We start from the raw sequence: 26,828 nt of genomic DNA on the forward strand, positions 1-26,828 counted from the left end.
ATATATATATATACATATATATACACGTATGTATAAATACAATTGTGTAATCGCTATAGGTATTTTGGATCTTATATCTAATCTTAACATTCATTCGAGACTTCCTCTTTAATAAAATCCTAAGATTTATTTGTTATTTTTCATTTATTACTGTATACATAAGGCTTACAATTTTACTGCTTTTTCTTTTTCTTTTCTTTTTTGGTTTGAACGAGGAACAAATGTCATGCATTTTTGACGTTATCTAATTGTCAAAGAATATTTTCTTATTTATTTAATTTGTTTTAAAAATTTGAAATACGTTTTAATTGGCTTTTGTCAATGAAATAATTTTAAACATAAACTTGAATTTGTGAATTTATACGAATTCAAAGAATAAATATTAAATTTCTCGTTATTATAAAAATACGCAATACGGAAAAGATTCGGTAAAATTTAGTCAGCATTTTGTCATGCTTATTTCCGTTTATTTTCGTTATGATTTATGTAAGATTTCATATAAATTTCACGTATTTCTAATTGATATACATACCGATTGCTCGTAATATGTTGTAATAATTGATAATTCGTTATCATCTTTATATCATAATTAATATAAACATTTTTCGGTTCATTTTAATTAGAATTACACAATAACTTGTTTTATTTATTTTGTATTATGGTGTTATAATAAATTTATATACATTTATATTTTTTTACATAAAATTTAATATAGAGAGTTTATTATGAATTCCCTTTATGTTTTGACTTTCTTGCTAGTTTATCTGACTTATAGTAGTCATTCATTATGATAGAGTATAGGTTATTTGTGCAGACTAGTCTGCTGCATTATAATGTGTGATGTATGTATATTATTTCCTGTTCACTATTAATAAATTTATGTCTGTGTTATATTAATACTTAATTTTTCAAATTTACACTAAATTTTTACAAATTTTCTTCACATCTACTGATTATATTATAAGAAAATTAATTAAACATTTATAAGATATAACAAATTTAAAGCAATCCACAAATATACATATTGTCTTTTATGTAGTATAATATTAAGTAATATAGTATTACTATAATTTATTAAATGTTAACCATTTCTTAAAGATACCTTTGATATCATAATGTTTAAGAAAATGAACATTGTAATATGTTATAATCAAATCAATGAAACAAATAAAATTTGATACATTAAAATCAAATGAATATAAATAGAACAGTTTTGCAGTATTAAACCATTACTTGATATATTGTATTAAAGGAATATGCACCAATATGAATATTTCAACTAATATTTTTTAAAAATGTTATTTTCCATAATTGTACATAATATATAGAATGATTGATTTCATCATGACCTAAGTTTTAAAGTTGGCACATCATATGTGATTGTGTAATAGAAATCTACAATTAAAGTTAAAGAGAAATTTAAAAATATGTCTTTATAAATAGAATTAAATCTTGCAAAATGATTTCATAAGAAAATCATTTTATAGAGCAATAAAACATTATATTGAGTAATAAAATATTTTATTGTTTAATAAGATTATCTGTTGTTTTAGATATTTCTTTTTATCTATCTACTGAAAAAACAAAGTTTGAGAATGTCATATTAAGATAATCACATAATATATATTTTGGTTGACATAAAAGAGTGATAAAAGATTTATCACTCCTTGTAGATAAAGATTATTTGTTTTTTGAATGAACAATGAATATAGGAATTTTAAACATTATACCATAAAATCTTGAAGATAACAAACACTTATTTACATATGATTTTTGATAATAAATATATCAATATTTGGATATCAATATTGCATATTAATATTATATGTATATAATATGCTATACAATAATATAAATCTGTGATTTATAAATTTTTAATACTTATTATATGTATTAAGCATTATTTATTTTAGGTAAAAAATGTATAAGGCAAGGACAGTATTTAGTACATTGGCCCCTTTGGCGCCAAATATGTGTAGACCTGAAAGATTTGCTTCGTGGTTGGTAAGAAATCATCCACTAACAAGGACTACACAAGCAATGGTTACTGAATCAGTTAGAAAATATAGCAATAGGGTAGCTACAGAACCATTTCTCAATGGCAGTTCCAGTTCTTATGTAGAAGAAATGTATAATGCATGGCTACAAGATCCTCATAGTGTACATGTGGTTAGTAATAAATTTATAAAATATCTTCTTGTTAAATAAAAAGTAAATATTAGTAATAATTTATTGTAAATTACTTTTATTTTTTGTAGTCTTGGGATTCATTTTTTCGTAGTAGTACTGCTGGAGCTGCACCAGGTCTTGCATACCAGGCTCCTCCTTCTCTTGCTCCAAGTTATAACCAAGTTCCACTAGGATCATTATTGCCACTTGGTGGAGGCACCCAATTGAGTCAAATACCTGTTAATGAAAAAATAATTGATGATCACCTGGCCGTTCAAGCAATTATTCGTTCTTACCAGGTATGTTAACCATACATTATATATTTAGAAAAACTTAATTATAATTATATTTCAATTAAACATAGTCTTTGAGCACTTTAAATTTCTTATGTGTGTGTTATAAAAAATGTTATTGAATACTTTTGCAAAAAAACTTTATTTTCTTTTTCATTGCTCAGTTTAAGAAAAATTATATATTGTTCTATGGCTTTATGTTAAAGCTTTTAGGTATTATAAAATTCCTTTTTTTTTTTTTAAATTGGAAAAGTGAATATTCTAATTGTAATTTCATCATTATTTGATCTTGAATTATTATAGCATGTGTTCTAGAAACATTATGTGTATGTTTTGTGTTAAAGGGAAATTTTTTATCATATTGCATGTGATATTAAATAAGAGTTTCTTTTCAATTTCCCTGTCCTAATTTTTGTTTTTCTTTTTAATGTTATATTTACGTTTGCTAATCTAGTTCATATATTAGTTCTGCAATTGATGAAACAAAAAAGGTTAAACTTGTGAAATGTGGACATAAGAAATTGATATTGAAACTATTTCATTAAGGGGTATCATGTGCTTCATGAAATAATCCATCATTGCGTGCTATCTTGAAAAAAAGTGAATATTCCAAGCACTGATTAGGAATTTTAGATCATATTTAAGTATTGCATAATAATCTTATTTTATTAGATGCACATTGCATCTATTGCATTTAGCATGTTTCATAATTAAATATTTTTCAATCTATGTGTTAGATCTGTACAACTTGTAATGTGAATTATAATTTTTCCTGCTATTAATGTATATTTAAAAAAATAAAGTCAACAAAGGATTAATAAAAGCATACAATTAAGGACAACTAATTTTCAAAAAGTAGATTAAAATGGTACTTTTTATTAATTGAACCAAAATTTTATATAAATGACACAATACTTTGTAACCTTAAAGACAGTTATATATATCATCTTAGGAAATTGTAATATATATTTTTATATGCCTTTATAAATGTATAAATAAAATTTTAATGTGCTACAGTAATAATTAGTATTTGAAGATAGAATAATTGAGGGGTGGTTACACTTTTAATAGTAATATTGTATCTTTATATGTAGTAATGTATGGTAGTTTAATAAATAGCAAAATTGATATACATTGGGGTTCTTTTGGAATTATTCATTGGCATATAGGCTCGAGGTCATTTAGTCGCTGATCTGGACCCACTGGGTATCATGCAAACAGACCTGGTACACACACATTATGCAGCCCGCAAGGGGTCTCCAGAACAGGTTCTGCGGCAATATATGCTTGGTAAGGCTTTTACCCAAACCAATTCATTAAATTATTATTTTAGTTTTCATGTATATCATGAGGTAAAGGTGTATTCATATAGGATGTGATATTCTATATCTAGCTTTGGACCACATTTGTTTACTTACCTTTGTTAAAATTCATAAGAATACTTTTGAATTAAGGCAGCTTTTTTGAAACACCTTCACCACATTTATGTCATACTTCACATCATAGAAAGAAATATCATGGTTTCTATTATCCACATTAGCTTCTTTTCAATTGTCATATTTTACTTTTTTTAATATAATACTTTGTATATTATATAATGAATGCATTTTTTGTTTTCAATCATTCTTAAGATTAAAAATTTTTTTTTAAGAAGTTTATTGTTATTTATTTCATGTTTTATATATAATTAAAATCATTTTCTTTTATTTGTGCATATGTTGATATTCAAAAAGAAGAAAAGAAAAGAACATGAAATTCATAAGAATGTTACTAAAATTTGAAGAAAGAATTGTATTATTAATTTTATTGAGAAGGTGTTATGTGAATGTAAATCCATGATAAGTTTTACTGATACTGAAAATGTTTCTCTTAAGCAAGAATGGAATGTTTATTGATTTATATTTGATAATTTGTATCAATAGTATGTTATATATACCATACAAAATATTGTTCTTACTTTATTATATGTGTATGTATGTGCGTGCATATAAATGTATGTATGTATGTACATATGTATGCATGTACGTACGTATGTTACAAATTAGCATTTATGATGTATTTTCAAATAACGTATACATCTTACATAACAATTTAAGGTAAGAAAGTGTATTTGGAAAATCATTGCTTTGTATGCTTGCATGTGATGTTATTAGCTTTGCTTTTCTATATTTATAATTATTATTTTGCATGTTTGTTTCTGGAACAACTTTTTAAGTTATTTTTATTCTGTGATTGTCTTACATATAACTTCAATTTATTTAATTTAATTCTTTAAAAAATTGTGGGATAGCAAATAATTAAATATTTTTAGCTTTAACTCTATAAATATAATAATAAATCTAATAATAAGGAGCATGTATATAACGTTTTAACTATTAAAATAATTTAATTAAAATATCAATATCAATGAGTATTTATTTTTACAATACATTTGTTTTTAATTACTGTGATATGATGTTTTTAAAAGAGAATTCTTTTCTCTCTTTCTTTATTTTATTTTCTAATAGCATGTATATTAATATTATATAATATATTTAAATGAACATCAATCACAGTAATTTATCCTAATATATGTAATGAATTGATAAATTTGAAGAACTAAAAACTATCTGGTTCGTATGAATGTGGCGTTAAATTGACAGATTCGTGGCCATCATATCGCTAAATTGGATCCACTTGGCATCAACAGTGCTGATCTTGATGATAGACATCCACAAGAATTACTCTATAATCATTATTCATTCGGTAAGCCCAGATGAACATGTATCTGCATAAGTCAAAGGAATAAAAGTACTGCGCGATGCACTTTAAGTAAGGTATTCAATGCATTAAAAAAGTTATTTAGAATTGAACTGCTTGAAACAAATAATATTTGATTTTATTGTTTCTTTACATCTTTATATTTTGAAGATATTCGTGTGATGCATTATTTGTTTTGTTATAATATAATAGTTAATATTGTTATTATAATTATTGTTTTTATTATTATTATAACTCATATTTTATCACATTTTTTTCCTGGACACAAAGTACAGCATTATAAATATAAAAAAATCTTAGATTTTAATAATGTTATAAAGTTAATTACTAAAAATCGATAAAGTGAAGTTAATTATTTAGATATATTTAAGGACACAGCCTCTTTGTAGTAGCCATAAAAAGAAATTTATTGGTAATTTAATTATTCAGTTCAAGTCTAATGTCCACAGGAAACAGAGCACGTACTACTACTTACTCACAGGAACTACAATACAGAGTAGCTGCACTTATGAAAAGTATGTAAGAATTATAATTTAAATGGAAAGTCCAATTTAAGTAAACAAAAGTTTAATTTAAAGCTCTTTGTGAATTACAAGTATTTTTGGGAGACGCTGGTTCAGTGTGGGACTATATAAAAATTGGTATTGTTAGCAAATTAATGGTATGGTGCTTGGGTCCTCTATTTGAATATTAATGAAAAAATTGCTATATTTTGCTGTAAAGATGTTTGTGCCAGGAATAACTTTCAAAGATTTCTTTTGGAAGAATTAGAGGAAGTATACTAAATAAATAATATTGTTAATGAACAGGTTCTATATAGTGATAAAATGAAACATTTTGTTGGAACCATATCTTTCATAAATATTGACTTAAACTTTCTCTTTGTCTTCCTATTTATTGATTAAATATCTCTTATGTAGTTTATATTTTAAACATTATTTCCCAAATTTTTATATCTGTTTTGCATATTATTTTATAAACTGTATGGTCCGTAATCCAAAAATCCTATTGTACTATTATACTATTATTATTTTAGTATCATTGGTGATTGTTTTTATTAATAATGTTTTATCGGAGTTTACAGCTTTGTACCGGAAAAATTTTTTCAGTTTTTTATTTATTTTTATTCTTAGACATATTGTGGACAAGGTTTGTTACAATTTTAACTTTTGATTTTCTTGAAAGTATACTGCATGTATATGTCATGTGTCAAACATTTTGCACATGTTCATGTTATATCACTAAAGAAATTACTTGTATATGTTTATGATGCAAGCTCAGGAAACATTACATTTAAGTTTTATATTGTAAAAAGTCACCCTTTTCTTATTTTTGCTTCAAAATATTGTGCATTTTCAGTATCAGTTAGAAAGATGTATGTATTTATACATATATATATATATATAGATGAATTTAAAAAAAAAAATTCATGTGTAATAAATAATATTTTACATCCTCACTATTTCATGTATAACTAAATATCGTAGTTGTATAGTTATTATAAAACAAATATTTTTAGATTTATTTGAAATTAAGCTTGTTACACAGGCGTTACTATAAATATGCGATACTTGTATTTCATTATATTTATTTTTTCTTAAATGAGCAAATGTTTTGTTTGATTTCTACAGAAGAGTCAGACATGGATCGTATTTTCAAATTGCCGTCCACCACTTTTATTGGTGGTAAAGAAAAATCATTACCGCTTCGCGAAATCTTAAAAAGACTAGAATCGGCATATTGTGGTCACATCGGTGTGGAATTCATGTTTATCAATTCCTTGGAACAATGTAATTGGATTCGACAAAAAATGGAAACACCTGGTATTATGGAAATGACAAATGATGAAAGAAGACTTATTTTGGCTAGATTAACTCGTGCAACTGGGTATGTAAAATATCAAAGTAATAATTTCTTCATCTAAATCAGGAATAAAATACTCAGTGCTGCCTTTTGTGTCCCTATCATAGATTTGAAGCATTCCTTGCACGCAAGTGGTCATCGGAAAAGAGATTTGGGTTGGAAGGATGTGAAATTTTGATTCCTGCTATGAAACAGGTAATTGATAAATCAACCGAACTAGGTGTTGAATCCATCGTCATGGGTATGCCCCATCGTGGCCGTTTAAATGTCCTTGCTAATGTTTGTCGTAAACCTTTAAGTCAAATTTTCACCCAATTTGCGGCTCTTGAAGCAGCTGATGATGTAAGCATAATTATATATTGTATGACATTTGATTTTGCTACTTTTTTATACTTGTTTTATTAATTTTTAATAATTTAGGGTTCTGGTGATGTTAAATATCATTTGGGGACATATATTGAGCGTCTAAATCGAGTAACAAACAAAAATATACGACTAGCTGTTGTGGCAAACCCATCTCATTTGGAAGCTGTAGATCCAGTAGTACAAGGAAAGACTCGTGCAGAACAATTCTATCGTGGTGATGGCGAAGGCAAGAAGGTAAGATAAGTGGAATATTATACATTATTAATAAAATTCTATTACATTTCTAAAAGCTTCATAATGGAATTTTTATAATAGGTCATGTCTATACTTCTGCACGGTGATGCTGCATTTTGTGGGCAGGGTATTGTTTTTGAAACAATGCACTTGTCAGATTTGCCTGATTATACAACTCATGGTACTATTCATGTTGTAGTAAATAATCAAATTGGATTTACTACAGATCCAAGACATTCACGATCTTCACCATACTGTACTGGTTAGTACTTCATAACATATAGAATATTTTTAATTTTTGAAGTTTGTTATATTTAAATCACTACTGTTTTTCTGAAAGATGTTGCAAGAGTAGTGAACGCACCAATCTTTCACGTTAATTCGGATGATCCGGAGGCGGTAATGCATGTTTGTAAAGTTGCTGCAGAATGGAGAGCAACTTTCCACAAAGATGTTGTTATTGATATTGTATCATATAGGAGAAATGGTCACAATGAGATTGATGAACCCATGTTTACACAACCTTTAATGTATCGCAAAATTAAAAATACTCCACCAGTTCTTGACATATATGCTAAGTCTCTTATCGATGATGGTGTTGTCACCTCTGAAGAAGTTAAGGTATTAAAGTAAAGAATGTTTTAATTGTTTGAGTATATATGACGGTATTTTTGTAATAACATTATTGTAGGATGTTAAAGATAAGTATGAAAAAATCTGTGAAGAAGCATATGTTAATGCAAGACAAGAAACGCATATTAAGTATAAAGACTGGCTGGATTCGCCATGGTCTGGTTTCTTTGAAGGAAAAGATCCTTTGAAGGTATCTCCTACTGGTATCAAAGAAGATACACTCATTCACATAGGAAAGAAATTCTCGTCTCCACCACCTAACGCGGCTGAATTTGTAATTCATAAAGGTATTTTTTAATGATCAATCGATTGATTAATTAGGCAAAATTTATATGAGAAATAATTTTAACATTTTGTAATATATAAACATCCTATAGGTATCGAACGTATTTTAAAATCTCGTATGGAGATGATAGAAACTCGAACAGTTGATTGGGCTCTTGGAGAAGCTATGGCTTTTGGTTCTTTACTTAAAGAAGGCATTCACGTTCGATTATCAGGTCAAGATGTAGAAAGAGGCACCTTTTCACATAGGCATCATGTTCTTCATCATCAGACCGTGGATAAAGCTACTTACAGGCCACTGTGTTATCTTTATCCAGATCAAGCTCCATATACAGTGTGCAATAGTTCACTGTCAGAGTTTGGTGTACTTGGTAATGCTATGGCATTTTTTAGACTGGTTTTATATTTATATATTTCATCAATTATATATTTTACCTATGTAACTAATGAAAGTACGTTTTTGTTAATTTTTTAGGTTTTGAATTAGGCTATTCTATGACAAATCCTAATGCACTAGTGTGCTGGGAAGCACAGTTTGGTGACTTTAATAACACAGCACAGTGTATAATTGATCAGTTCATCAGCAGTGGTCAAGCTAAGTGGGTACGTCAATCTGGTCTTGTCATGCTACAACCTCATGGTCTTGAAGGAATGGTAAATTTAGTTTAAATGTGTATTTTTATAAATATTTTAAATACTTATATGTAGATATATAGTTAGCTGTATGGCTACTTTTTACAGGGACCTGAACATTCAAGTGCTCGTTTGGAACGTTTTCTGCAAATGTCTGCTGATGACCCAGATTATTTCCCTCCCGAAAGCGAAGAATTCGCTGTACGCCAGTTACATGATATCAACTGGATTGTAGCTAATTGCAGTACACCAGCGAATTATTTCCATATTTTAAGAAGACAAATTGCATTGCCATTCAGAAAACCTTTGATTTTAATGACACCAAAGTCATTACTTCGTCATCCAGAAGCAAAGTCCAGTTTCGATTTAATGCTGGAAAACACAGAATTTCTTAGAGTGATACCAGAAGAAGGCGTGGCTTCTGAAAATCCTAATAATGTTAAAAGAGTGGTTTTCTGTTCTGGTAAGGTTTATTATGATTTAAAGAAAGCACGCGCAGAAAGAAATTTGGATGATAAAATTGCAATTGCGAGAGTCGAGCAGGTAAATAGTATTAGAAATATCAAAGACTCAACTTTTACATTCACATCTATTCTATTGATTAAATTTCTTCAATATCTTTTTGTTTATAGATTTCGCCTTTCCCATACGACCTAGTTAAGAAAGAATCTGCTAAATATCCCAATGCTGAAATAGTATGGGCTCAAGAAGAACATAAAAATCAAGGTGCATGGACCTATATTCAACCTAGATTCCACACTGCTCTTAATGGTACTCGTTCTGTATTGTAAGTATTCAATTAGTAAAACATATGTAGCTGCTCACATGGTCCAAATTTTTTACTGTATCACAGCTTTATTTTATATGCAATTTATAAAATTTATGTATGCAGATATAAAAACATATCATAGAAATGCAATGTATTTAAGCACAAAATTTATTAGTAATTTGTTTTGTACGCGTTTTTACTAAGTACAGTAAAAAATTGGGCCATGTTACAGCAGCGGAAATACGTCATACGACAATAAGGATAGCGGAGGGTGGTTTAGTGGTTGGTTTTCATCAACTAAACCGATTGTATCCGAGCCGTTGTCGAACGAATCTGGTAAACACAAACAGAGAACATTAAGGTAATGTTAATTACATTATTTGATTAGGTAGGGTATCTGTTATGATTTTATCCGTCATACTTTTGTAACAAAAGCACATATATATAAGATGTATTTGCAGAAGAATTCAAATTATTTTCTATAAGTAACTTTAATCTGTACATGTAATTTTCTGTTTCAGATATGTTGGTCGCCCAACAGGAGCTTCACCGGCAACAGGAAGCAAAATGCAGCATCTCAAAGAATTGAAACAATTATTTGATGACTGCTTTGATCTTTAAATATCCTTCGTCGCACTATGTAGAACATATTTTATTTATTTTCTCATTATGTTTGTTATATTCCTTTTGTCCTGCTCTACATGCACCCTTTCAGAGACAAACAGAATTTGGAAGAGTTTCTTCATCACTGATTCATTTATTAGAATTATCATACGCACGGATACTTTCTTCATAGTGAAAAATTTACTTAACCCCTTAAGGATCAAATTATTTTATAAAAATCAATTAGAAATCCCCGAATATTTTTATCGATGTAGTGACAGTGATGGTTAATAACGTACCGTAACCAAAATTGCAAAAGGAATTGATATTAAAAAAATACAAATATACATGGTTGTACATAAAATGTAAACCATGTCAACACGAGCATAGTCATTAAGGGGTTAAAAAGTTTTTATCTGATATTAAATTATCGATATATACCTTTCGATATTGCCATTGTTTGATGTAATAGTCGAATAGCAATATTTGAAAAATTTATTTATTTTAATTGAAATGATAATTAATTAAGGTTCAAATTCTATAAGAAATCTAACAATTAATGTTAGATATTTTATGTTAATATTTACTCTTTCTTTCTATTGCAAATATACGCGTACGCAATGAGTAATCCATGTAAATAATGCATTTCATTATTATTTAATGCTTGAATGCGATTCTGTATATTTTTTGTTTTTATTACGTAACATATATTTATGTTAGTATGTGAGTTGTGTGTTGAACCCGGTGTATGTTTGAGTTTACTGAAATATCTTATGTAAATACATCAAAAGTACGAAAATTACATTAGCACGGAACTTTTGACATGCGTTACTCATTGAACAGTTCGTAAATCTTGAAGTGATAGTTATTACATTAATTGAAAATATTCGTGCGTTAACGTTTATACTTTATTTTGTTAATATATTAATATAAAATTAACTGTATGAAACGAATAAGATTAAAAAGAAAGTATTATTTTTAATTTATAAAATATTTTACGCAGAGCGTAAATATATCGATAGTTATGACTGTAGAGAAATGAATGAAACTTTTCGGGTTGGTAATGTATATTTGTGGCAATTGTTTTTTTCTGTTTACTTATTTATGCAGTAAGAAACAAAGGCAGTCGATTTAATTCTTTATTGTTACTCTATTTCGATAAAGTATTAAATGATTGGTAAGATGGTAGGATTATATAAAGAGATAGGTTGAAATGTTAAACTCGATTGCGTAACAAACTGTGAAAATGTAAATTTATATAAATTTAGTAGGGAAAAAAAAACTGCGTACGAAATCGAGTTATAATGTTATTACTCAAAAAGTTTCAACAAGTTTCTCTCTTTTAAAAAGAGTGATGGGAGTAGAAGACAATTTACTAGTGAATATTTGCTAATGAATATTTAAAAAAAATATTTTATTAGTTTATTTCAGCCAACGTTGTGCGTTGGTTACTGCATAGTCTGCGAAGGCATAGTCTGCACAGTATTTGTTTTATGTATGAATTGTTTTAAAGATGGGTACGTACCTTAATATTAAATTTGATTAGTGAAACTACATCGTCTTATGTTCCACAAATGTGAAACAATAGTACACGATATTTTGTAATCCGCTAGATTGTCATAGATGTAACGTGGTTCAATGTAAACTGCGGTACTATTATTCCACATCATTTCTTGTTAATATATGCATAATAACGACGATATATACATGTATGTATTAATATTGAAGTTTAATAGATCAAAGCTGTCAATGAAAATAAATTGAAGTTTATTTAGTATACAAGCATCAATATATTATAATAAACATTGTAGCAATTTATTATTAAATTAAATAATGTTAACTATTATTAGGTATTGTTAATTTTTAAATAATTTTTTTCTCTTTTAATAACATTTAACCCTTTCTTTTTCTTTTTCAATGTAATTCAATTATTACAGGATTTTGTTTTTGTTGAATAATGTAATAAGGTCATAACAAAATAGTAATCATTCTTACATACGTGATTCACATTTAATATTTATTTATTTGTAGTAGATTTTATTTTATCAGAATTTTAAGTAAAAAATTTAGTACATATTGTCAGTGCAGTTTCTGTCGTATGTAAAATTCGCAGTATAATATAGAATTTAAATATCTTATACAGGTTTCTAAGTTATTTTTCAACGATGATTCGTGTTATTTTAACAATATTTTTATCACATTTAATTCTGAAATAGCTTTCATTGTTACTTTAGCATTTGTTCCGATGAACAATAAATAAGATATATTTATAACATTAGTTCACAAATTAATAATCAGTTTGCCCCAAGACACTATACATGATCCTTTTGAAGCTGTTACTTTGGTGGATTTTTTCACCGTCGTCATCGAGGATATTTACCTAGAAAGAAATTGTAAATTTCCATTGCAGCTAGAATAAGCAACAGAGTTAATGACTTTCACCAATGTTTTTACATTTTGTATTTGAATTATTATATGAATTATTATCTTCGGAATGATGTTAAATTCAATGATTTAAGGAAATTATTTCTAGTATAAATAAATATGTGTATACATATACATATGTAATATAAATTACTCATAAACGTTAATAGTTAATGGTAATACAATTTTTCATAAAAATTAAGAATTACATAATATCATGATATAATACGAATAAATGACACTGATATCCCAATATCGGGGTATACACATATTACTTACGTATGGTCCGGCGGGACTCTTTGGTCGAGCGTGGTATACCTGAAAATGTTATTTTATAAAATTGTTAAATTTAAATTTAACTCTAAATGAAATTAACTTAGTTCATTACATACCCTATTTTGGTTAACCTTTTGTGGGGAGAAAACACCGGTGCGAGTTGGTTGTTTTACTTCCTGCACCGTATCACCGAGAGCTTCCTCTTGTAGAGCCTTGTAAGCCTCGCTTTTACTCGGGTCGTACTTCACTGGTTTCTTCGGGCTGTACCATTGTATCGCATGTGTACACACGGACTATTTTTAATTCATTTGCCTCGATTTTGACAGATCGGTTAGCAGCAGCCAGAGTTATATCGCCAATTGTTTGTTCGAGAGCGACTTTCGGACCGCTTCCATGCCCTTTTCATTAATCGAGTCACAAATATGTCCCAACTAAATTTCCGATGCCTTTTCCCGAGAATTACGCATTATTTCAATTCTTATATTTAAAATACACCGAACATATGTCGATAAGTGCTTTCATTTCTAAATATTCGTAATTCTCGAGAACTGCTCTTCATTGTATGAGTATCAAAATTAGTAAGGCTACTTATATGCATGTACATTTACTGTGATTAATTATTGATTACTTTCAATGGTACAGCATGCAAATGTATAGTATTGTTATTTTACAAACTTTTTCTGTAAGTTGCCTTCTATGTTTTTTCTCAATATTATCGACTCTACTCGAGATATTACTATACAAACTGAAATAGACATGTCACGGCCCTAATTATGATTTACAGATATTAAACTGTAAAACACTAGAGTAAACACTTTATCGAACGCTTATCGAAAGCTCAATTACGGATCAGTGGCCACGCTCGTTTATCCGATTATAAGAAATGAAAAATAAAGTTTATTTACTGCTGTAAATATTACTTCCATTAATGACCGATTTTAAGAGAGATAATTTCGAGACAAGGAACGTGACCAATGATTTATATGAAAATTGAGTAGAGCTTGAAACTACAAATATACTGAGCGTGAGAAGCATCGAAAACGTCTCAAACTGGATATTAATTTGGTTTATTGAATTGCGGCCACACATTCTTCGAGGAGGCGGCCTTGGCCTGCTCTTTCAAGATTCTCGCTTGCTCCTGTATTTCCTGTTTCTGTTTCACGAAGGAAAAATCTATGAAAATGCTGGAAAACAAACAAACTGCACGTGAGTGTTATCCATTTGAAAAAGAGACAGCGATGTAAGAACTGAGCTGCGTTTTCTGTTCTACGTCCATACTTTGCCGTTGTGATCACGTCCCCGGCAGTTGATCGCCAACAAATTGAAAAGTCCTCGACTTAGAACTTCCAAATAATGTCCCTTGCATGTATATTATGGATCATTCTTCTGATGCACTTATTATTCGAGTTATAATTTTAAAATATCCGTTAATGTTAATGGCGTCAAGATTATAACTGATCAGAGTTAATAATTTAATAAGTAGCAGCATTCAGCAAAAATCCAATACTATTAATACTAGTAACTTTATTATGCTACTGCAAGCTGTACGGCGGTAACCTATGTTTTATGAAAATTTATTTGTTACTTACGGTATAGCGGATGTTTGGCACTTTATAGTGTCGGCAATATTTTGTTCTGAATAGAGCCCAATCGGTGAGTTAAATTGCTTGTGCACAACCTACGAACGAAATTGAATAAGACAATAAACAATAGTTGCAATAATTGTAAATTAATTAAAACAGTATCGTTGCTTTTCCCTTTTCTTTTCATTGAATAAATTACATTACTTTTTAAATGTCGAACTTCGGATGTTTCCAATTTCATAAAGTAAGTCATAAGTTTACCGTTATACATGTTGAAAATATTAGTTTGAATGTTGCAATTCATCGTGATAATGCATGTAACTAATAACTAATAGTTATTTGATAATGCTTCGATATGGATTTGATGAATCGTTTGTTTAGTTATTTATAACTTGATAATAAATCCTTGAATTTAGTTCTTTGGCGAGGATCGTGTACAAATCTAAACTTAACAACAAGTTTGGTTAGAAGAATTTCTCGAAAAAACAATATGCAAATTTGAATTTCTCCAATGGATCGACAGATCATTTGATAATTAATTAGCGACAAAATATCGATCGCATGCCACGTTATATAATTGACGTTCATAAGGGGTTCCGAAAAATTTCCACGGTTAAAACACGATCATTTTTGCTCAAAGCGGAAGCAATGACCATGAAAGCGGAAGCAATTTGAGAATAAAGTAATCCAAACCTTTGGAACTTCATTCGGTCCCAAGACACGTTGAAGTACCGTTTCTGCCACCTAATCAGACGTTGTATAAAATATATTTACAAATTAATATCGATTTTACATAATATTTATCGATTCTACGACGCCAAGAAAAATTCGTCCTCATTCAAGAAAATCGAAATATAGGACGATTTTCTTTTTTTTTTGCAAACAAAGTATTTATATTACAAGATTGAATAAAACGCACCTTTTGTTTCATAGCAACTTCGGGGTGAGCTGATTCGTAATGATGCGGTGCCGCCCTGATCATCGGATTTGGATGATGGCGCAAGTAGCACTCTCCAAGCGGAGCATCCTTTTTGATCTTTGCACCTGGCAAGACCAAAGGAGTTGTGCGGTATGGCTAAAAATCGACGACATCTATAGTATTCCAATCACATAGTATCACCTTTATGTTTTGCTGTTTATCAATTTAACTTGCATAACTGCGTTTTCAGTAACAAGAAAAAACGTAACGTTTAGATAATAAGAATAATTAATATATCACATATAGTCGAAGCAAAAGTTCTTAAGGAGCTGAGTAGGCGCGTGGAATGTCCTGTTAGAACGATGTCAATTACCAACTAACAAAATCTAAAATAAGTCTATCCTAAGAGGCCACGCGATCGGGCATCGATTATATCTCGTTAATTTCTGACTCTTTTACGATAATAAAGTATCCTATGCAGTTTTACATTTATGAATACAATCTGCAAATGATCGAGAATAAATTATCGATCATTTGCATATCACGATATCGATACGTTAGTTTCTTCTTTTTGCACAAGTAATAATTCTTGCGTTGGAACAGGAGCAAACGTAATCTTTTTGATCCAACTGTTAACTATATTTTCTGGTGTATAGTCGGAAGCGAATATACACTTTATGGAATATAGTGCTCGACGACTATTAACCTCGAATGAAAGGGACTTAAGGGAACAAAGCGACTTAAATTTCAAGTACTTGGCTCGTATCTGTACAGTGGGAAAATTGCATAAAACTAGTGTTACGAATACTGTTTGCCAAGTATTTCCCACGATTACGTTATCTATCGCTCGTTTTACACGGGATTACGAAATTATTAAAAATACAATTTACAGGAATACAAAGGAGAAAGCCGAGTTGAGAAGATCAAGGAAATTTCGCAGGAGATGCTATGGAGATGTAAGAGCTTCATATTTGTTTAAAAGCTTGATGTTCTTTGATCGGCTGTCGTCATTGCTGAAACATGACGAAAATGAGAATGTCAAGTGGAACGATGTAGAAAGATCGTGAACGGCAGGATAAGGTTACGCGTCGTATTTATAAGACTCGCTTGCAAGAATAGAAAATCGAATTTGAATCCAGCCACCATCGACTTTGTTTCAACGAAGTTCGGAACGGAATCAACGATTGAAAACGATCGATGCAACCATAGATTTTACGAGATCGTCTCGAATAACGATTATAACTATTTCATTATAAATGGGTCAGAAACATTATTTTACAGGGTGAGCATCGGTATTTCTCTCGAAATAGATGAAGGCCCCTAGCCGGCAAAAATAACACGTACCTCGTCTACTAAGAAATCGTTCATCTCGTCTCGATCAATGCTTGTCAAATATCTATTAATCTTTATCGATTCTTTAACTAAAGAAAAGTTAAAAATAATATTTCATAATTTTCCATCGAACAAGTCTACATTGTTCATAGACAATGGATTATTTCAGAGAAGAAAGTTGCTATTTCTACGTCATTTTACAAAATGTCCCCGAATTATATTCGGACACGGTTGTTTCGAAAAGCATTCATCTTTTGGCTCGGTAGAGATGTACTGAAACTTGAACTCTAACAATAAGAAAACTTTCTAGAATCTGTTGACAAAATTATAAAAGATAATAAATGTTTCAATGGTTTATCGTATATAAATTTTAAAATATTTCCAAACCTTGACAATTTTCCTGTATATTTTCGTCGTGTCTTTTCTCTTAGTTTATAATAACAATTTCTAAAAGTTACAGAAATAGTTCTTCAAAGAAAAAACTCTGCGTAGAGTCAAGAGGGACAAGCTATAGAGGTGTCGTTGTATGACCCTTTTGTGTTTGACTAACCCAGATCTCATTTACGAAAATAGAATAAGATACCAATGAATAGCACGTAACATGCTTACATGCGTTTTATTGCATCGTGTTATTAGTCAGTCATACCCGTGGTGTGATTCTCCTTTCCACCGAATCATTCTTCTTTCCCTTGCATTCGCTCTTAAAATGTACACCACATTTTGTCATAAGCTTTATGAAAGTTTGCTTCTTTAACTTTTTCAATGTCATTGGGATAGGATCAAGACCTAGCCCTACTTTTACGGAGGGTGTCAAGGTTGGCACACGGCGACGTAATTCGAAATCTAGATCATCTTATGTTACGTTTCTTTCTAATAGGTGCTCGATTTCAATAGCTGATTCATATTTTAAGGTTCATTATTGCAAAAACAGTTATTATAAAAATAACCGTTTGTATCACTACCTATACGGGAGCAAAATACGAGGAAGAATGTTGCATTAAGAAGAACGCAGCCTGCCCGCCTTTCCCGACACACTGGGCTAGTTCATTTCGAAAGATGTTATGATATTTTGCAGTTAAATTATCGCGTATACTTATGGGCTTGCAATCCTCGCATAATATTAAGAATGCCCGAGATTCTTCTCTTTGAACGAAAAACATCTCTTTCCGTCGAGCATCGATAATTCAAAAGACGAACGATCGTTGTAACAATTGGATGAATCGGCGATCGAACTTAATCGTTATGTTCCTATTAATTAAATGAATTAGAAATATTACGATAACGATGAATTATCGATATTCGAGAAAACATCGAATATATTTCCTTTATTTTTAATTGACTAATTCGTACCCAAAACACAGCAGCCTCCTCCTCTTTCGGCTGCTGTTCGATGTTGTGACGATAAACGGTCGTATAAGCCGGCATCGTTTTCTAATCGAACCGCAGTTCGTATTCCTGCAAATGATGTGGCACTTTCAAGGAAGGATCGTCTCTTTTTTCTTCCCTTTCTTCTCGTTTCCAACTAGAAGTTACTTCACTTTTTCCTTATTGACCTCTCTGACGAATATTCGCTAACGCACTGTCTCGTTGCGCGGGCGGCACTAACTCTGGTCTTTTCCACGCGACTCCTCTCGCGCTCTTTCTTCTCCTCTCCACGTATTACCGACGTATCTCGATCACTCCTACGTATTACCCTCTTGATCGACATTACGATCTTCCTGCCATTATCTATTTATTTCTACAATGGTTTTTATTGCTTTTAGAATCTTCGTCTGAGTAAAGATCTTTATCGTAATGATTCCTTCGGTAGGCATATTAATTTATAATCAATTTATTCAATAATTCTTTCTTATTTCGACTTCCATTTGCGTGTATTTTTGATCGATTGTGTCACATTTGGACTCGTACCAAATCCTGAAAAAGCTTGGAAATATTCTTAAAATTTTAGATTTAAAATACCAATTATTATTTAAATATATTACCATCGAGTTAATTTCTTACTTTTTTCAACTTTTGTTTCAAATTCTCTGTTTACTTTCTACGAGTGCTCGCTACTATTGTCTTTCATTCTTTCCTATGCAGTTCACAGTATTTTCCGATCTTGTATAAATATCGCTGTCGCGAAACCTCGAGTAAACTGTTTTCCAACATGGCATCCTTTTTCGTTGTTAATATTTGACATAAATGCGATGAGTTACGCTATTGCCTTTGCTTTAAAGTATTCATAGACCTTTGGTACTTAAAGAACTGTTTATTTTGCGATATGACAGAAGTACAATGGTTAGCGTGTAGCAGTCCTCCTGAAATCTCCTTAGAGCGACATTTTGATGTTGCAATCGATGACAGAACAATAAGAATATGTATTCTTGGGTGAAGACTAGAATCGAAATAGTGTAGCGAAATCGTCCTGGATCGCGTAGTATTGGATCAGAGCAGTGGTTTCGATGCAAAAGCGATATTTATAGCGTGGCAACTGCCTCTACGTGGACTTTCCGGCATCGTGGCGGGCCAACAAAAATATATTCACACTTCGAACATCGAACATCCAACGTTTTCGTACTTCTCATGAAACTATTACATATGCTATTGGCTTTCTAAATCTCCGCCGACGGTGATTCCATCTAACGAAGTCAACGGCAATTGCGTTCTTATTAAAATTTCCGCTAGGGGTATAAGCAGATGATCGCGTAAAGAAGTCGGAGTACTATGTAGAAAAGATTACCGGATAAGTGAACGGATTAACAGCCGGATTAAAAGCTAATAAATAAATGAACAGTAATCTTAACGTTTCGATTAACTGATCGACAGACAGTTATATTAAACGATCGCGTGTTCGTTAATATTAATGTACAACGTTAACTTCTTCTTTTCAATCGAAATTAAATGCATCTTACAGTTTATCGACACCTCAGAATAGAATGCGGAAATAGCGGATTAAGTTTGACAAATATACTGTCATCCTATACCTTGTTGGTGATTCAACTATGAGTTATTGAATTTCAAAGTGTCCGATTTATTTCGGAACGGTGTGCAACTTGCCAAATGCAAACTACCGTGTACTTTGAAATTCAATAATTTACGTTGTTGTCTGCGCGGTATATAAATTCCTTACGAGGTACGATATTATGCGATAGTTTTACTTGCCAAAGAAAAAAAACATCGTTTCCGATTAGTTTCCAAGAATTATCAGTCAAATATAGATGTTTAATGTAATTATTGTAGTGTTTTTTTGCTTTCTCTATTGTTTCCTTTTCCCTAATACAATTTTTAACCACATTTTTTTCAGCCATGATCAAAGAACGTTCTACTTTCCTAGACGCACAGGTGCAGACTGTGTTATATATATGTAGTTAGCGAATAATTTCGACATTTTATTCGATGTCTGTTAATCGTCGTCGATTACCTCTCGATCTTCCTTTTTAAATGGTCGGCTATTAATTTTTTATCGATCTTAAATAATTTGTTAAATGACGTTCACTCTACATAGCTTCAGGAACCTCAAAATCTATTCTAACTCGCATAAAGGTGACGAAGCGACAATTTAAAATACGTAATAGGGTATTAAAAAAAGATCGTATTCGTTCGTAAAGACGAACGAACTATTAAAAAGTTTTAACGAATACACTCAAAAATTGTAAAAATGCATGACGCGCTTTTCTTGGTAGCACGTATTTACGAGTCAACGAACTTCCCTGAAAGTTTAAACTAACCTTTAAGGCGGCGTTTACATTTTCAAAATTAAAGTGTTAGAAAGTAGTTTCTATTTCACATTTATGAATCGATGTTGCAATCGAATCTACTCCTATCGTTGTCTTTGAAGAAATACTGAATGTGGGTTAAATTTCTTTTCGAAGTGCACTTGCTAAAATTAACCTAAATAAAATAGAAGCAAGCAAGTACTTTGACTCGACCATTAGTCATATGCTCGGATATGCGTTAAATATGTATCGAACCAGTTTATTACGGTAGAAACTCTTGTGAGTCGTAATTTGCTTGCTTCTGTACGAGTTCGTGTTTCAAAGTGTATCTATTCAAAGTACCTGCGACAAATAGGCTCTCTCTTCGCGAACCTCATCGAGATGTTCGTGTGGTAAGTTAAGGCTTTCCGGTGATGTTGGCCGACTGTATTCGTCGGTCGAAGGCGGCGGTATGGGACTCTTCGGTAATGCCGACGGTACTTTCGGTTGTTTAGCTCTATAGCGGAATGGGAAAGCATCTTACTAACGAATCAATGTAAAAAATATTCCTCTCACGGGAGCCTCCATGATATTTTCGACGATCACTTTCAAGCATTTTTACGTATTTGTACGCGGTAGAATATAACATATTTCGTTCTAGCAGTGCATGCAACTGCAAAACAATAGGGTTTTAATGTTAGCAATTTAAAAGCGAATCAAACTTTATATTAAGGTTAATGTTCTATTCTACTTTTAACCTTTGAGCAGTATAAACGTTAGTTTAATAAATATATATCTATGCGTGTGTGTGTATATATATATTTATTTGTATTTATATTTATATTTTTTTCCTTTATATTTCGATTTTGTAAAGCTGTCTTTTGTTTTGCAGTAGAAAAGATTCGAAAAATTTGATTGGAATTGGAAATGAGAAAGTGATTGTCGAGATAACGATGATGTTTCTTGATGCGGCGAGCTGTCAATCAGGCACTGCGATTAAAGCGTGTAAAAATGAAGAAAAGGAAAAAAAATAGAGAAAAAAAGAAAGATAGAAGGAACAGGTTTAACACGTTAACAATGAAGTGTTAATAGTCAAGTTACGTAGCGATAGTAGCGTGTAGATAGTGATGCGATAAATCAAGCGCATAATAACAAAGGTGGAATTGCTTTCTGACAGACTAGTGACCGCAGCCCTGTCGCCAGTGTTCGACTCAATAATCGGAGATGACGTGGTAATGTCGATACGAGGTGCATTCGATGGCTCAGACCTTTCGACCACGAGCCTTATTGATTCAGAGTTTTGAAGAAGATTCTGGGCGTCTACATGCCTGACATCTCGTGCATCGTAATCGTCGATTTTCTTGATCACGTCACCCCTCTGGAGCGTTTCGTTCTCCGACTGCAAATACAAATTTCATCGTAACGTAACCACGCATCGATCATTTTCGAACATTTGTTATTGGTCAAATTACGTACAATGAAAAATACATTTCAAGGGTCGTTTTTTTAATAACTAAAACAGCGTTAATTTGACTTTCACCGATTATACTACTGCAAATAACAAACGTTAAATGTTATAAAATTATTAAAATTTTTGTTTGTTAATCTACGTTAGTTGTGTTAACAACAAAATGTTGCAAGTGAATTTTAAAAGCACAAATACGAATAATCTTTATTTAATTATATAGTACAAGCTAATATGCAATTATTCATAATCAATAGAAACATTTGGATCACGTTCAGATGTATTTCCGATTTCCCTCTGCTTCGTTTAGTGATCATGCCAGGAAGAATGCAGTCGAGGCGGTTAAGATGCAAGAGATTAAGTTACTTGTGTCGGCTAGACATGATTACGATTTAACATGTATATAATGAAATCTACGAGCTTTATGTTTGTTTAAAAATCGTGGTATCAATTAGCAGACGCAAACTTTTCGTATAACATTGAAATGTATTTTCGATTCAAATGATATCGCTGTATATAAGCAATAGTTTATGAACATTGGAAAATAATTTTCGTTCTTTGTCGTTTTCTGTTATAGAAAGAGGTTTGCCGCGGATCTAATAATAACTGTAAGTAGTAAACTGTGTGCACCTAATAGCAGAAGACCGCAACAGATATCAGGTGAAATCGCATAGTAGAAATGGATTGAAAGAACTCACGCGGGTGATGACGATCGGCGTACCCAAATCAGCGCCTCCGGCGATACGAATTCCCCAAGGTTTGCCGGTACTGCATCTTTTAAGTTTCACGATCACCGTTTGTTTCCTCGTCATGCTCTATTCTGTCTGTCAGAAGAACGCAGTCGCGTGTTTATAACGAACACAAATCGAGATCGATCGTTGAATCGAAAGTTGCGAGCAGGTTGACAAGGAAACAGAACGAGAAAAAAAAAGATTCTCAAATCGAAAGAGGAAACTGGTAAGCTGTGAAATCGTTGAGGGAGATCGAAACGATACGAATCTAGTGCGAATCGAGGTAATATCGAAGCCTTGCTTGCGCTCTTTGCTGGTCAACGAGAACTACTGGCTGTACCACCACTTGATTTTGACAGACTTTACTTCTACGAGCTTAGTTACCCAACTACCGGCCCGCCACTTCTGCTATTCTGCCCCCATTTCAAATTGGCATACTGTGTGTATTGTTCTGGCCCGACCTGCACTCATTTCTCTGGCATTTACGGCCTCCCTATCTTTGCCATACCTACCGATAGGACTAATGATCTTAAATGAAACTAAATACTCTGATACTATAAATTCTTCGTAACATTTTACCGCGAGTATCACTTCTTTGGAGTAATCTTGTCCTTATAAAGCATTTTTTGAATGACAAATAAAAGGAAAATACATATTGTTAACGTATAACTATTCTTAATTATATATGTGTACACAGAATCAGGAATTTGTTGACGGATATTGAATGAATATACAAAATTAGACACTGAACGTAAGTTATTTATTAACACATTTATCAGTTATAATGGATTCTCCTCCTCAAATTCACGAAGGAAAAGTACTAAGGAAAAAAATAAATAACAATACGGGGTAAAGTATAGTCCATCGGATTGTATCAACGTAAATTATAAAAAAAATTAAATGAAGAAGAATGTTGGATTTGATCAAGCTGCTATGTACTCACATAGGTTTCATAAAAATTACTTATGGAAAACTTAAGAGACATCTTTGCTTCACAAAAATTCTCAATCGCACTTTCTTTACTCTTTCATTAGATGACGTCTACGAATACTTGAATGCTTCTCTCCCCTATGTGGTTTCGATCTAATTAGTTCGACTGCACTGTGATTAATGAGACTAAATCAAGGAAGAAAGAGAAATAGTTAAAAGAGAGTACGTGCACTAAACTGAGAGAAAGAGAGTGTACGTAAGTTTGACTTAAATTAGCAACCTATAGCGCGAAAGGTTAGTCAATCATAGTTTTAAGAGTGTGTCGTTCTAGTGACTCATTTATCTCGATTTACACAATCCTAAGAAAGTGTACACATATTAACTTTAATGATATGTAAATCGGTAATACTAATTACTTATAAATTATTTATCAATAATTCAATCAAATCGTTAATTGTTAAAGATATTGATGTCAGTAAAGTTAGCAGGCAATTAAATTGAAAGAAATTTCAAACAACTGTTCGGTTTATGTGGATACATAATAAAACAATTTACAGTAAATCTAACATGCACTTTTATTTGTGATCTCTAAAGGAAAGATATGTTACAAATTGATATTATAAAAATTTAATATATACACCATTTTAAATAAGATATTTAAAATATAATTTTTTTATGAGATTCAAAATGAAAAACATAATATTTTTATTTATAAATATTCTTCGCTAATTGCTTTACTAATTACTATCCGACGAATTTCACTGGTACCAGCACCAATTTCATATAATTTAGCATCCCTTAGAAATCTTCCAGTAGGATAATCATTTATGTAGCCATTTCCACCTAAAAGTTTGCATACATTTCAGAAAACATTCAAATCTCATTAAAGAAGATTAAGAATTATTACCGAGTATTTGAATTGCATCTAACGCAGTTTTAGTTGCACACTCGGCAATGTAAAGTATTACCGCAGCACAATCCTTCCGGTTTATGTGTCCTGCGTCGCAAGATCTAGCGACAGCGTACAAGTAACTTCTACAAGCGCTTAAACTCGTATACATATTTGCTATTTTTTCCTAAAATGTTAATGTTAATGTTAATTTTTAATTTTTTAAAATTCTATATATAAATTCAACAAATTTCATCATTTTATACTTGTATCATCTGAAATTCTGCTATTCGTTTTCCAAATTGTTTTCTCATATGAGCATAGTCAAATGTCACATCGCAACAAGCCTGGATAAGCCTAACATATATGATATTAAATTACAGTACTTTGTAAAACGTCATTTACTATGCAACTACAAAGCAGAAAATCTTACCCTAAAGGACCTGCTGCTAACGTCATACGTTCCAAATCTAGACCACTAAATAGCACATAAATACCTTTGTTTATTTGTCCGAGTACATTTTTAGCTACAATGTATAATAATAGTTTATAGAGTAAAGTGTAAGAATATGTTAAGCTATTTATTGCGTAATTTAAAAAAAAAAGAAAAATTACCAGGCACTTTACAATCCTGGAACACAAGTTCACCAGTGTTAGAACCTCGCATACCTAGTTTATTTAACTTTTCAGCTGTACTAAAACCTTCAAAACCTCGTTCTACGATAAATGCTGTGATACCGTGTTGTGGTTTAGTCGCATTTGGATTCGTTTTTGCATAAACAATAAAAATATCAGCGTCAGGACCATTCGTAATCCAAAATTTATGACCGTTTAACACATAATAATCACTTATTTTTTGAGCTCGCAATTTCATAGAAATTACATCAGATCCGGATGTCGATTCTGACATCGCAAGGGCTCCGATATGTTCTCCGCTACATAACTATATAAAATCTAGATACATTAAATATTCATTGTAAAATACAAATCAAATTTATTTACGTATATTACCTTTGGTAAATATTTATATTTTTGTTCTTCCGTTCCATTTTTGTGGATTTGATTAATACACAAATTTGAATGGGCGCCATAGCTAAGACCTATGGCTGCTGATGCTCTACTCAATTCCTCTATAATAATAACATTATCTAAATATGTACCACCTGTTCCACCGTATTCCGATTTTGTTGTTATTCCTAATAAACCTAATTCGCCAAGTTTCTTCCAAAACTCCTAAAAATAATTCTTAAATAGTAAATACGCCCAAAATCAAATTTTACACTTCTTAAAATATTCTGCTGCTTACTCGAAGTTCATCGAAATTATTCTTCTTATCAATTTCGGCCGCTTTTGGAGCAAGTTCCTTTTGTGCAAAATTAAATACTAATTGCCGAAGCTGCAAAAATATAATAATTTGTTTCTTTTTTTATTAACACATATATTAATATTAATTTTAATCTAATCAATAAAACAAATGAAAAGAATATAACTTCAGATTTATTAATTATTGAAATATTGTTTATATCGAATATCTAAGTATCAATTTTGATAATATTAGTATGATAACATAATTTTAATTATACTAACCTCTTTCTGTTGTTCATTTAATCCAAAAATATTATCATCTATCTTGAAATGTTGCGAAGAATATCTTACATTAAATTTATTTTTCGATTTTAATAGGTTCCATAAAAGTGATCTCGTAAATTTATTAATGCTAAATTCCATATTTTTAAAATTCTAATAATTTGAAATTCTAATTCTAACAATTGTAAAGAAATTGTATACTAATAACCATATTAATTCGTATGCGTGTGCGTGCGTGCGCGCGCGCGTGCACGTGTGTATGTGTGTGCGCATGCTTCATTCATATATAATGTCTCTTTGTTACATTAACTATGATTACTTTGGCTCATCGGTATCACTCTCCTTAGCTCATAGTTATTCAATTTTCAAATTCAATTTTATAAATTTATGCTGCTCTACGTGTTTAG

At 30.9% G+C, this 26,828-nt stretch overlaps 3 protein-coding genes across 11 annotated transcripts in view; 1 reads left to right on the forward strand and 2 right to left on the reverse strand.

The window, feature by feature from the left end:
• The window catches only part of Nc73EF (oxoglutarate dehydrogenase Nc73EF), an 11,774-nt gene extending 829 nt beyond the window's left edge, over positions 1-10,945 (forward strand). The window contains exons 2-16 of one of the 4 annotated variants that reach the window (XM_017909910.1): positions 1,914-2,169; positions 2,259-2,468; positions 5,105-5,207; positions 6,854-7,109; positions 7,193-7,427; positions 7,506-7,685; positions 7,767-7,947; positions 8,026-8,306; positions 8,377-8,605; positions 8,696-8,974; positions 9,079-9,257; positions 9,345-9,779; positions 9,869-10,023; positions 10,238-10,366; positions 10,527-10,945. In XM_017909910.1, coding sequence (XP_017765399.1) covers positions 1,921-2,169; positions 2,259-2,468; positions 5,105-5,207; positions 6,854-7,109; positions 7,193-7,427; positions 7,506-7,685; positions 7,767-7,947; positions 8,026-8,306; positions 8,377-8,605; positions 8,696-8,974; positions 9,079-9,257; positions 9,345-9,779; positions 9,869-10,023; positions 10,238-10,366; positions 10,527-10,626 — 3,201 coding nt within the window. In that variant the 5' untranslated portion in view covers positions 1,914-1,920 and the 3' untranslated portion in view covers positions 10,627-10,945. Of the gene's footprint in view, positions 1-1,913; positions 2,170-2,258; positions 2,469-3,631; positions 3,753-5,104; positions 5,208-6,853; positions 7,110-7,192; positions 7,428-7,505; positions 7,686-7,766; positions 7,948-8,025; positions 8,307-8,376; positions 8,606-8,695; positions 8,975-9,078; positions 9,258-9,344; positions 9,780-9,868; positions 10,024-10,237; positions 10,367-10,526 lie in introns of those variants that run through there. The other 3 variants (XM_017909907.1, XM_017909908.1, XM_017909909.1) reach the window with 3 other exon arrangements.
• Positions 10,946-12,723: 1,778 nt separating this feature from the next.
• Positions 12,724-24,015, reverse strand: Zasp66 (PDZ_signaling and DUF4749 domain-containing protein Zasp66). 6 transcript variants are annotated; one of them, XM_017909911.1, is made up of 9 exons: positions 22,983-23,463; positions 21,995-22,218; positions 21,183-21,336; positions 15,811-15,966; positions 15,585-15,635; positions 14,898-14,986; positions 13,425-13,569; positions 13,312-13,350; positions 12,730-12,988 (listed from the first exon to the last, which is right to left on the reverse strand). In XM_017909911.1, the coding sequence occupies exons 1-9, from the start codon at positions 23,094-23,096 to the stop codon at positions 12,896-12,898; spliced, it is 1,065 nt and encodes a 354-aa protein (XP_017765400.1). In that variant the 5' UTR covers positions 23,097-23,463; the 3' UTR covers positions 12,730-12,895. The 6 variants fall into 6 exon arrangements, with proteins under 6 accessions (XP_017765401.1, XP_017765405.1, XP_017765400.1 ...); XM_017909913.1 differs by lacking the exon at positions 22,983-23,463 and adding an exon at positions 23,959-24,015 and having other exon boundaries at positions 12,731-12,988; XM_017909914.1 differs by having other exon boundaries at positions 12,733-12,988; positions 22,088-22,218; positions 22,983-23,459.
• Positions 24,016-24,654: 639 nt separating this feature from the next.
• LOC108554574 (isovaleryl-CoA dehydrogenase, mitochondrial) lies at positions 24,655-26,587 on the reverse strand. Its single transcript, XM_017909894.1, has 8 exons — positions 26,422-26,587; positions 26,141-26,230; positions 25,846-26,067; positions 25,450-25,777; positions 25,268-25,361; positions 25,101-25,191; positions 24,853-25,021; positions 24,655-24,788 (listed from the first exon to the last, which is right to left on the reverse strand). Exons 1-8 carry the CDS (start codon positions 26,560-26,562, stop codon positions 24,655-24,657), a joined length of 1,269 nt encoding a protein of 422 aa, XP_017765383.1. The 5' UTR covers positions 26,563-26,587.
• Positions 26,588-26,828: the final 241 nt, after the last annotated feature.

Source organism: Eufriesea mexicana, unplaced genomic scaffold, assembly GCF_001483705.2.
Source record: "Eufriesea mexicana isolate 0111107269 unplaced genomic scaffold, ASM148370v2 scaffold36442, whole genome shotgun sequence".
NCBI classification, from domain to species: Eukaryota; Metazoa; Arthropoda; class Insecta; order Hymenoptera; family Apidae; genus Eufriesea; species Eufriesea mexicana.